Source organism: Kryptolebias marmoratus, linkage group LG1, assembly GCF_001649575.2.
Source record: "Kryptolebias marmoratus isolate JLee-2015 linkage group LG1, ASM164957v2, whole genome shotgun sequence".
Taxonomy (NCBI): Eukaryota; Metazoa; Chordata; class Actinopteri; order Cyprinodontiformes; family Rivulidae; genus Kryptolebias; species Kryptolebias marmoratus.
The window spans coordinates 18,888,090-18,900,524 of NC_051430.1; the positions used below are offsets into that span (position 1 = coordinate 18,888,090).

At 38.1% G+C, this 12,435-nt stretch overlaps 1 protein-coding gene across 4 annotated transcripts in view; it reads right to left on the reverse strand.

The window, feature by feature from the left end:
• Nucleotides 1–1,635: 1,635 nt before the first annotated feature.
• The window catches only part of ank1a (ankyrin 1, erythrocytic a), an 88,069-nt gene continuing 77,269 nt past the window's right edge, over nt 1,636–12,435 (reverse strand). The window contains exons 1-5 of one of the 4 annotated variants that reach the window (XM_017413746.3): nt 10,837–11,292; nt 8,678–8,761; nt 8,237–8,389; nt 6,515–6,613; nt 1,636–4,871 (exon numbers count right to left, since the gene is read on the reverse strand). In XM_017413746.3, coding sequence (XP_017269235.1) covers nt 6,542–6,613; nt 8,237–8,389; nt 8,678–8,761; nt 10,837–11,055 — 528 coding nt within the window. In that variant the 5' untranslated portion in view covers nt 11,056–11,292 and the 3' untranslated portion in view covers nt 1,636–4,871; nt 6,515–6,541. Of the gene's footprint in view, nt 4,872–6,514; nt 6,614–8,224; nt 8,390–8,677; nt 8,762–10,836; nt 11,297–12,435 lie in introns of those variants that run through there. The other 3 variants (XM_017413749.3, XM_037978404.1, XM_017413748.3) reach the window with 3 other exon arrangements.

Genomic DNA, 12,435 nt, shown 5'->3' on the forward strand with positions numbered 1-12,435 from the left:
GCTGTGTAAAGTCTTCTTTGATATTTTCTAAAGATTCTCACTGGTGAGAAGCTTTGACCTTTTTTGTAGACAATCATGTAAACATTACATCTCCAGCTCTCCTAACAAACCTTTATTTAATTTTTTGCTATTTGAGCCCAGTAAATTCTAGCATTGTCCTCTTACTTTGTGCTTACAGTAAGCCCGTACACAGCTTCATTAATTTAACTTTAATTTAACTGGAAAAATTAAACATTTTTAACACATTTACAGTAAGGGACAGGGAAAAATAAAAAAATAGAAGTTTAGCAAACAGGTTTTGAGGATCTGGAATCAAAATACTTCTGAGAACAACAAGAATTAGAAGTAAAGGTTTGTCTTTAATAACAACCTAATAAAAGTTTAGGTAAATGAAGGTACCTTATTTTTAAAGAAAATTCAGTGAGTCATGATTAAATGTCCAGAAAACTGTCCCTATATTATATTTAGTTAGACAGTTTACTGGGATGCAAATATATGCTTTATTATTTCAAAGTGGGGTACTTCCTGTTCTTCTGTTCCTGATGCCCCCATCAATCTGAAGTTCACACAAACTGCATAACCTTTTCCATTAACACAGATTCTAATTTTAACCTCAGTAATAAAATGTCTCTTAAAATATATGCTACTGTTTAGTAGCAGTACCACGTTTTCTTTGCATTTTACAGATATAATTCTCTTTTTTTGAACTACTAAACAATGTTTAATATTTTTATTCTGATCACATATTTCAATCAACGATAGTGATTCAAAATCTTTTAAGGTTTTAGGAAACTGTTTCTTTTTTTGTATATGCAGCGTTGCTTGCTTTATGCACATGAATAATTTGCCCTTTGTTTAACATCTTTTCCTTCGTGACGATGTGATGTGTCTTCTGTCAGGATCACTGAGGAATGAGGACTTATTGTGTCAGTCTAATATCTTTTTTTTTACATCAGTGCTTCAGTTGGAGACTCTTACTTGTTTAATCCAAGTTTTGAGAAAAAAAGGTCTGTTTTAATATTTGATGTGTTGTTTTTATACTATATTTACACATAAAATGAGTGCATTTCATGAAAGCAGACACACGATACACGAAGACATTTCATTTCTTTATTAACTTTTGTAAATGTTGAGCTGGTGTACAGAGTAAATTGTCAATAGATGCCCTCAGATTTTGATTGGATTAAAAGGTTTTCACATGTATATTTTACGTTTGACTCTCCATGACAATAAAAAAAAGCAAACAAAAGAAGTTAAAATACACACAAGACCCTCTATTTATCCCCAGGTCGCAGGCATTTACCCAGAACTCAACAGTCTCTTGGTAGCTACAGCTGTATGATGCTAAAAGTACATCCATAACATAATAGGAATCCCAGCTGACAAGGGTGCATAGCATTCTAAGTAAATATATATATATATATATATATATATTCATATAGTTCATATATATATAGCCTTTTTTCATGTTAAAAACATTTTTTGTGCATGTGCGCAGTTGCATTCCTTAGTATTGAGTAATATGCTATTGCGTTAATAATGTCTTCAATCCATTCTAAAGGAATATACATGTGTTCTCTAGTTTTTGCAAGAGTTAATATTTTTGCATGAACTTGGTGCATGGCATCGTCCCTCAGTGCGGGGCCTTTTCTTTTTGCTTTTTTTTTTTTTGGTTTCCAACTCGCCGATGTGACCACAACACCCTCTGCTTTGCACCGACTTTCCAACAACATTCAGACCGTCACCGTGTGGAAGCCTTGGATTCAGCTCAGTCTCATATTTGGTAAGAAAGAGAGAAATAAACTAACAAACAAAAAAAAAAGATTGAGTGCAGGATGTGTTGAGGAAAAATGCTTGTCAGCTTGAAGTCACTAAGCCTTCCCAAAAATATCAAATTGCTTTATTTTATTTTTTAAAATCCTGACATCAGCAGGGGGTTTAATACACATGGCTATAAATAAACCCTGAAATAAATGATGAAAATATAAACACACACACACACATATATATATATATATATATAAATTTCCTGACTTCCATTTCCTAATATGAAATCTACTTCTCCTATATGCAACTGAAAAAGGGCTATTTCCTAATTTTTTTACTGAGTTAGTCAATTGCATCACTACTAGTTAGCTTTTATTTATCAGGCTTTGCACACCAGCTCTGCTGCCTGACTCGGTCTGCAGCCATGTTTCTACATTTAAATATAAGAAATTAAATAAGAGGGGAGGAATGGAAAGGCATTAAAAAATAAAAAGTTACCAGTAAAAGAAAATCCCCTAAAATAAATTCTGGTACTTAAATTTTGTCCTTTAAAAAAAACCTCTTACTATATATTGAAGTCTAATAAATTAATATGACTGAATGTATTTTTTTCAGGATTTATTTCATAGCTGTATGTATTCATAATTTATTATACCTTATAACTAGCATGACATAGTATGCTGTAAATCCCATGGGATAATATAAAGAGTAATGGATGTGTATGTAAAACTAATAATTATACTTTTAGGTTAATAAATGAGGTAATAAAACAGAAATAATGTCCGATGAAGAGATAATCATGAACACATTTAAACCTTTTTTAAGGTTTTGTTCTTAAAACGCTCCTTTCTGGGCGTTTGGGATGAAATGATATGACAGTCAACAGCAGATACTTGAGCTGAAAGTGAAGATTATCTACTGAAACACAGAACCAACACAGAACAAGACTCACAGTTTACTTTACATTCATTATCTCTGGCTGTGACGCCGTAACTAAACACTTACCGATAGGTGCTTATTGCGACTTTGTTTTTGTGACTCACATATTTTTGTCTAATAAAGAGTTACATCATGTCAGGTCTAACATCTGAAATAAACACGGGTGGTTTACTCTGAGATGGCACACGTATTGAGGTAAATCAACATTTAAAAACGATGTCCACATGGGGTTTTCCTGTGGTGTTATCACAGCTTCAACACTGTCCTGGACTGAAAGAGTGATATTTAAATCTCAGCCACAGGTACGCTCAGACACATGCAAACATAAAAGCGCTTCTTTCAAGGTGCACATGAGTGACTTTAAGGTTTAAAAACTGTTTGAACACACCTACATTCCCAGAGATGAAAAACAAAATCAAACACTTTGCAGATGAAACTAATGACATAAAAATAGTTTCCTACCGAAGCAAAACAACAAAACTCGGGATCCTAAATTACTGACATCATTTCTGAGCAGAGTGAGGAGGAGTCTAAAGCTGAAAACAGTTTGAAAATCCAAGTTTTGGAAGACGGTGAACTATGACCCTAAAATCCTCCCTCTCCTGTCACACACACTCCCACAACCAGCTCGTTTTGCAAGCAGTTATTGCTACTTCTTAGTTAAGACGTGAATCATGACATAAAAAAAGACAACGCTTTAATGAAAAGAGTGAAACAAGAAGACGTGCTTCGAGACGGGCCAGGCTCACAGTTGAACGGGTCAGTTTTACAGTTTCTCATCACAGTGATTGGCGACTGCCTTGCCTTCGCGGCGCTCCAAAGAACCGGCAGAGAGACAAACATCAGAGCTCAACACGACCTCGACACAAGACTGCAAACTTCCGTCTTTTTCACCCAGTCGAACCAGTGCTACATTACCAGTGTTTCAGCTACCTCATCGAGTGACATCTTCTGGTGGTGGAGAGGAAATCTGTAAGTGCACCTTGTGTGGTGGAGTCGGTGAAGGTGGGCTCCTTCCCCCCTCCCTGCTGGAGGAGGGCAGGACTGCTACATGTCGTCTGAGAGGCTGACTGCAGAGGTGAAAGGTTCAGACATAAACCTCACAAGGATACTCAACAGTATGGACTGAAAAATGGAAAAAATATATATATAAGCAGAGGAGTGGGATGGTATTCTTTCACTTACAGTTTTCAGTGTTGCCATTCTTAAAGCAAAGAAAATGAAACCATGTGTGAAGAAACAAACAACCAGACTGACAATAAAACCTAATGTTTGAAACAGGCAGAGCGACACAACATCTGCATGTTCTTGTATCCACAAAGAGTTCAAGATATATAGATTCATATATAGGTTCCGACCAAACGAACAGAACAGGAAAAACTGGGAAGAATCTCTTATGTACATGAAACAGCAGCATCAGTGGCATCGCATAGAGATTTTCTAACAAAAACAACACACAGTCACATAGAGCTTTTTAGTGCATACGATATTATGTACAACACCGATATCCTTGGATGGTAAGTGTAGCTTTTACTGGACTCAGAGAGAACTGGTTTAAAACTAGTTTGGGAGGCTTGGAAGAGAGGGACACCTTGTTACCTAAAGATAAAGTTCAGTTTTTCCAGTCTTAACTTTGTTTTCTTACTGACTGATAAATGTTTCCAAGTTACTTTAGAAAATAGGTCTGTGATAGACCAATCAAAGCCTACATTGCATGCCTGTTTCACCCCCACCCCCCCCAATATTTCCCCTCAGTATTTGTAGTTAAAGACAGGCCATGCTGCAGCAGTCACTCATGCTGATACAGATAACAGGAAGCACATTTTGGTTGCTTTTTTTTTGTTTGTGTTTGGTTTTTGTTTTATATGAAATCATGCTTCTAGCCTAGCAATAGATGTTTTATTTATTTTTTTGTCCCCAGAGTTTCTCAAAATAAAAAAAGGTAATAAAAACTACAAGTCGATCCGTATCCTTTTCTTGTGGTGCGTGCTGATAGTCGACAAAGCCGCTGTGATTATCATTGTGTGTTTGGGGGAGGGCAGGGGGGGTCTTCATTTCCATTTGTCAACTTTTTTTTTCTGTGAGGTCTTCCTCCTGTCACCTGCTGCTGGTCATGTGTCCATGTAGGATGGTTTTGGTGAAGGGGTTGAATCCTGCGGGGAACTCTGTGGACAGAGAAATATGTCCTGATGTAGGATTATTGTGCCAACCATGTTTCAATTTAAATCAGGTGGCATGCGAGCTCGATCAAGTCAATGCAAGTATGAGTATTTTGTGCAAAAGATATACTGTACATTAAAAGAAGATGTAACATTAAACCAATTTATTCCCTTTTTTATCTAACACAAAATATTTGTTCTGCTGTGGCTTTTTAAAGGAATAGTTTGGATCGTTTGAGGTGGAGTTTTATGAAAAGACTATAATTAATTATTATCTTACTGGCTAAACAACCTCAGTTTGGAGGAATAGGGTTTATTTCTGACTAAGCTGATAAGGTAATGGCTAGTCTGAGTGAAACCAAGACCAAAGTGGACTGATGTCTTCTTAAAACAACTCTGAAAGAATTTTGTGTTACACTGTTATTCTGGCAGAAATATTATGATATTCCTGCTGGAAGTATTGCCACTATTAAAAAAAAAGACAACAATACATAAAATTCTTTATAAAACAGCCCCATCGTGTAAAATTGACAGCAATATAAAGTTTCATAAACTAGTGTTGGCATTAATTGCTTTGACAATTTTTAGGTTGGAGTTGTTTTAAGATGGCTGCAATCCACTTTGGTCTCGGCCCTACTCGGACCAGCTATTAGCTCGTCAGTCAGGTCAGAATTAAACTCTATTTTACCAAACTGAGGTCCTTTAAAAGCGCTATCTCCAACAGGTAAGATAGTTATTCCTCAAAGCCTTTCCACAGAACCCCACTCCTAAAGATCTGAACTTTCCCTTTAACCAAAAATGGCTGGCAAAAGCAGTTTAACATGCAACAGCGAGGGCCTTGGAAGATCAGTAATCTCGGGAATGTCATGGACGTTATTTTAGAAAGGTCAAGTTACCCACCCACCCACACACACACGTTGTAGAGGCTCAAATTCTCTGGACAACGGCCTCGGCAGCTTTGTCCTCGTGAGCTGTCACTTTACAAGATCTGTTTTCGGTTTTGCTGACAGCATGGAGTGTAAAACTTTTTACAGCGTGTCCCAATGTGCATGAAGGAAAGCAAGCGACCCAATCCACTTCATCATAACTTTAAAGATCTGTTTGCCGCAAATGCTTAGAGTTATACTTGTGGTCTGTTTCTGAGTACTTCAAGAAGATCTGGCTATTATCACACCAACACAAATAAGTTCAAGGCAAAGAAATAATTCACTGAATTAATTTATTCACAAATATAACTCCGTACTCTGAGGTAAAAATGACAAAGCGCTTGGCGAAAGCAGACAAATATCTTAAATATGCAAAATGTCATTAAAATAAATAAAGAGGCAAAAAAGACCAAAATGTTAATTTGAGGGTCAGATGAGGTGTTCAAGCATCACATGGATTAATTATTTGTTATACTTGACAACATTTGTCCTGAATTAATAGTTTTGTTTTGTTTTTAATAAGATCTTAGAATTTCAAGATCCTTTATTATATTTAAGTACTGTCTTTGTTAAATATTTTTGTCACTTTGCTGTGCGATGATCAGGTTACAAATAATTAGTATTGAATTAAAGATACATTTGATGTATTTAACCCAGAGAGGGATTGGATTAAATGTTTTGCTGCCCACAGGTCAGACGGGGCTCTGTGGGTCGGTCCAGTACCTGCGGGGACGCAGCACTCAGTCTGCCTCACTGCTTAACTCTCCACAGACTGGCACATTTCACTATCTGAGCACCTTTCTTCACATCCACAGAATCGGGCTACANTTACAGCAGAGAAGGTGCAAAGATTGAGAGGAAGTGGTGATGGCGGGAGCGAGAGGTTGAAAGAATATTAGTACGGGAGGGTAAAATAAAGAAAAACGAAGACAGAGGCAGAAAAGATGAGAGGGAGGTCAGCAGAAGGAGAAAATAGTGCCATAGGTGAAACGACAGATCAAGAAGAAAAGCAAAAGAAGAAATGTGACAAAAATGTTGGAAACACATGAATGAAGAAAGAGGGGAGAGGGGAAAAAAAGAAATTATATATAAACAGTCAAGCACAGACAGAAGTGATGGAAGTTGGAAGACAGATGTATTTGTGGTTCAGATCAAGTAAACATGTTATTTAAAAAAGCAGCCTGTAAACGCTTTAAATGGGTCTAAAAAACTTTCATTTTAAAACTTTTTAAACCACCAGAGAAACGTTTCGCTTTAACATAGATAGAAACAGTCTGAACCACCTGATGCACTTTAACCCCTTACAGTGACTGGAAGTATCTGATTCAGAGCTGCTTTTAAAGATGAGGCCCATCAGTCTCATTAAAGCTTCATTAAAGCTTTATTAAAGCTTAGTTCAGCAGTCTCTGCTGATGAACTAAGATTTAATAAAAGGCAAGAAGACAGAAGAATCACTCCTTTACATAACCAGAGAAGAACGAAAGAATTATAAATACACCAAATGCAAAGAACCACAATCATTTCATTAAGTCATTAAAGAGATAGTTTGAGTACTTTTGAAGTGGAGTTGTTCAGAGTATTTGTCAGGAGTCAGCATGTCACCTGCAGTAGACAGTAGTTTGAGCAATCTTTGTTTAAAGAAATAAAAAACTTTTTATATGAGAGCTGGGCCAAACAAAGGAAATTTTAACCATTGAGCAAATTTTAACCATTTAAAACAACACAAACTCTAAACTTTACTAACAGAGCAAAAAACTAGAGCTTTTTACAACTTGTCATTTTTTACAGGACACAGTTGTTTAGTAAAGTTTTGAGATTGAGTTGTTTTAAATGAAAAACAAGAAGACTCTTGAATTTTCCCTGCTCTGATTGGCTGTTGGCTCTGAGTCCTCCGTGAGATTTTCTTCTTGATTCTCCAAACTAAAATCACTCTGTCTGCTGTCGACTACAGGGAAGTTACTGAATACTCATAAATACTCTATATAACCCCACTTCAACAAAACTAAACAATCCCTTTAAGGAAACAACCAATGATTGGCTTAGTGATGATCAAGATGATGAAACCTTTTATGTGCAGATGAATTAATGCATCTTAATTAAAGCAATCAGAACATCCACGAATGAACTGTTTCCCTCTTGCGTGCAAAAAAAAGGCACAAGGATAAGAAAATTTAAGTGAAGACAAATGTTAGTCCTCAATCAAGCATTTAACCAAACACACGTCTGTAATTTCTGTTTTAACTTAATTCTGAAACTTGTCTATGGCTTCTAAAGCTGTCAAATCGCCAACAAACTTTGCTTGTACAGGTAAGGTTACATAAAAATCAACTAGATGGAGTTCAGTTGTATTATTTGACATATTTCAGTAAATTCTTTACCCATAAATCTTCTGCATATACTCTAAATACTAAACATGGGAACCTGCCCTGCAGATCAGAAGCCCACCTTGCTGCTGTCCCGACCCAGAATGGCGTAGCTCATGTACTGCTCGGCATCGGCCTCCAGCTCGTTGGCATCCTGCAGAGAACCCTCCAAGCTCATCTCCAGAACCCCTTCCTCTCCTGAACCCTTCCCTCTGCGCACAACCTTCCGTACAATCTAACACGCATTTGCACACCAACACACAGGAGGGTGAAAGGAAAAGAAAGAAAAAGGTAGGCGAGCCGGTGAAACGAGGAAGAGATGTTCATGTGACTCTGAAGAACAAGAGTCCACAGTAAAGTGGTCATACAGCACATGATGGAGAACTTTGAATAAATGATTATTTCTTCAATAATCATTCTGTGGGGGAGATGCAGAACGAGTACTGTGACACCAAAGAACTAAAAACAATGGCTTCATTCTTGTTTTAAAATACAAGTTAAAGTAAATTTTATAAAAGCTGACCTTTTTTGTCACGATGTTTCCATGTTCATCCGTGAAGTGCTCCTCGCTCACTTGCTCCCCGGGAAGATCTTCAACCTCATCACCCTGAAAAAGTCATCACGCACGTTCAGAAAGTTTCCTCATTAGAAACAAAAAACCTAAAATTCCTTCTTGAGAAGCATAACATCCTAACTTTTAATTTTTAAAGAAAGTTATGCATCATAAAAAATATTCTGAATAGTTCAAAGACAAGATCACACACGTTGACACTGAGAAGGGTACTTAAGGAGCTTATTTTAAATTTGATTCCAGTTACATATATATGTATACAAAGCTGAGATAATTATTGCATCGCTCCTGAAACAACAAAATACAGTAGTTAGGAAAACTATGAGATGTAGTTTTTGAAGCGAATTTTTTCCCTATTCTTCTATTTTTTCTTCTATAGCTACAGATCTTGACTGCAGACAGACAATTGAAGCACATTGTGGAGCCACGCTGTTGAATTACGCATCACATGTGGATGGTTTTACCTGAAAAAGATCTTGATGGCAGCATATGTAGCTCATAAATGAGTCCATACAGTTCTATATTAAATGTGCCTCCACAGATATGACAGAAACACACGCTGTGTTAACAAAGACAGCCTATTAAACAGTCAGACTCATTGGATGAGTGTTGGACGCCAGCCGTTGCTCTTTGTCACTGGTTTCATTCCCAACTCTTTTTTTTCCTTCCAGAATTTTCTAGCCACAGCCAGGAACTCCTTCTTCACCTCATCATGTAGGGCCTCCAGCAGCCACTGCAGTGATTTACAGCACAGTTTGAAGATTAGCTCCTCCATGTCTGATTTTATGGTCCCCAACCACAAAATGGAGGATTGAAACCATCAGGATGGGAATGAGGCTTTATCGCAACAAGTATAGTTCACATATCTCGGGGTTTTGTTCATGAGTGAGGGTAAACTAAACCGCAGGATCAGCAGGCAGTGATGTGGATGCTGAGCAGCTGAACTAAAAGGAGAAGCTGTCACTTTACCGGTAACTCTGTGTTCCAACGCTCCCCCGTGGTCATGAGCTACAGGTCGTGACCAAAAAGAATTAGATTAAAAATACAACCGGGCCGAAACGTGCTTCCTGTGCAGAGAGGATAGACTCACTCCCAGAGACAAAGTGTGGAGCTCAGCTGTACTGAAGGAGATCAGAGTAGAGTTGCTGCTCCTCCGCAGGTGGTTTGGTCATTTGGTGTGGTTGCTTTCCACACACCTTCCAAGGGAGGTGTTTTGGTCATGGCTCACTGGGAGCAGACCTCAGGGCAGACCCAGGACTTGTGGGAGAGATTATATCTCACGGCTGGCTTGGGAATGCATCAGATCCTGTCAGATAAGATGGGTACCTGAGGTAGATGTGGAAAGGGTGGCCTGTTTATTTTTTGTTTGTTGTTGTTTTGTGCTTGGATGTTTGGTTCTGACCAGGTCCCAGATAAATGACGGTCTTAGTTTCATCATATAATGTTGTTTTTGTACTGTTTTGAGTTTCAAAAACGGTTTAACTGGGTTATAAATCACACCATTCTGTTTATAGCTTCACTTTACAGAGTCTTCACTACAGGGAAAATGTGGTTGTTCACCATAATTACTTCTCCACTAAGTGGAAACAGACAGTCAGATGAGCGACAGATGGTTGGGATCCACGGTGCTCGCTAATATTTCTTTGCGCCCTTATAATTACAGATCATGAGGTTCGTGATAATACAGTTATAGCCTTCGATAATCTGCAGCAGGGGTACGTGGCTATTTTTAAGTTAAAAGAAATTTGTGCAGCTGTAGACAAACAGGGAAGAGAGAGAAAAACTAAACGTGTGTAGGCTTAAATAAAACTACAAAATGTGCACAGAGGAAATTTATGCATGGAAAAAGATTATTTTAAAGTCATAGAATAAGATTATTAGGATTAACTATTATTATTACCAACAAATACATTTCCTCACATGAACTTTTATTTGCAATGAGTCACATCAAATGATTTCTGTTTCTTACAACATACTTTCACTCCCATCTTTTATCATCAACACTGAAAATTTCAAACAATACACCCCCATCTTCTTCTCTGTTACCTTCATCACATCAGTATATTCTTTCTCTAAATTTTTGGTTCCCTCCTTTCCTTTTTACTTTGTACCTTGAGTATGACTCTCCTGCGGACCACCCTGGTTGTTACATTCTCCTCTTCGTCAGCCACTCCTTCGACCTCACCGAGCTCACGGTCCAGCTGAGTGTGTATGTAAGTCAGCACGGAGCGCACAGAGCCGCTGGCTATGTGGAGGACATTCTGGCAGCTGATCACCAGGAAAGCCAGCAGCACGAAGCTGAAGAGGAGTTCAGTTACCAGGGCCCACATTGCCCCAATTTAATCCCAAGCAAATCTACACAAACTGCAGCTTCAGCCAGTTGGCCTTCAGGAACTCCCCACACGGTCCTCTAAGCTGAGAGACAAGCTGCTTTTTTGCTACAGTTTCAGTCAAACTGGTGTTGTATCTTTTAGATCATATTTGTCCTCCATGAGCTGGGGCGGTGGGCCCTTCTGACCAGGTCCTGTCTTTCTCCTTCTGACTGTCTGGTCAGTCCCCGGTCACAGATGTCAGAGTGAAGAAAAGGCATCTATTCACACCTCTCTCTCTCTTTCTGCCCATGTGATCTGTGGGTTTTAAATAGCTTCTCCTGAGTGGCTTTACGTGTTGTGGTAACACACCAGTTACTTTCCTTTCATACTGTAACTTTAAAATAACTGTCTTTCCTCATGATGCAAACAGCCAAATAGGTATATTTCCACAAATCCAATCAGGCCACCATACAGACACGATAATCCAGGAACTCAGTGAAGCCACAATGTGCTCTTTGATCACATTTACCACATACCATAAAGGTCCTAAAATCAACTTTCTGTATTTGCCTGAAGAAGTTTTATGGTTGAGACGGTCCTGTACAGTGTGACTGGTATGTCTTGTGCCTAAAAGTTAGCACGTGGAGATGACTGGGGTGGGGATCATGTAACATGAGCAGAAGAGAATGCTTTCTAAATTTGGCTGGACATGATGTTTGTGCCCATCTTGGGCACAAGGAGCTGTGTGTGTGTTTGTTTCTGTGTGAATATGTTGTTTGTACAGCTCGAGAAATAATCATGCATAATTTAAAGCTGATTTAAATGTTAGGTCTGGATATATGGTGTAACTTATTGGAGAAGAAGGTAACAAACGCTCAAGAATGCCTTAGACTTTTGCCTTTTTTTTCTAATTTACATTATCTGCAAAACTAAACTGTATGTGCTAAACCAGCACAGAGATGTTTTAAGACATCAAAGAGCCTTAAAAAAAAGGAACTCTTTTCCATTGTTAGAATAAGTATGATGACACTTAGGATATTGGTATAGTCCTTTCCAATCATCTCTCCCACAGTCAACAGCAAAAAGCATTTGACTATTGCATACTTTATGTTGGCAGACTAGTTTCTTGTAAGTGTTACTGTTTGAGTTGAAATGTTTAATAGTTTTGGAAGAAGTAGTGGCATATAACAGAACTAAGCGTGAGCCTCCAGTTGTAGTACAGACTAATAAAACCCTCATGTTGCTTTTAATCCACACAAATGCTCTCCAACCCTGGTCCTCGAGGGCCACCATCCTGCACGTTTTACTTGTTTCTCTGCTCCAACACACCTGGTTTAAATCAGTGAATGATTAACAGGCTTCTGCAGAACATGAAGAGGTAATTTAACTACTGAATCA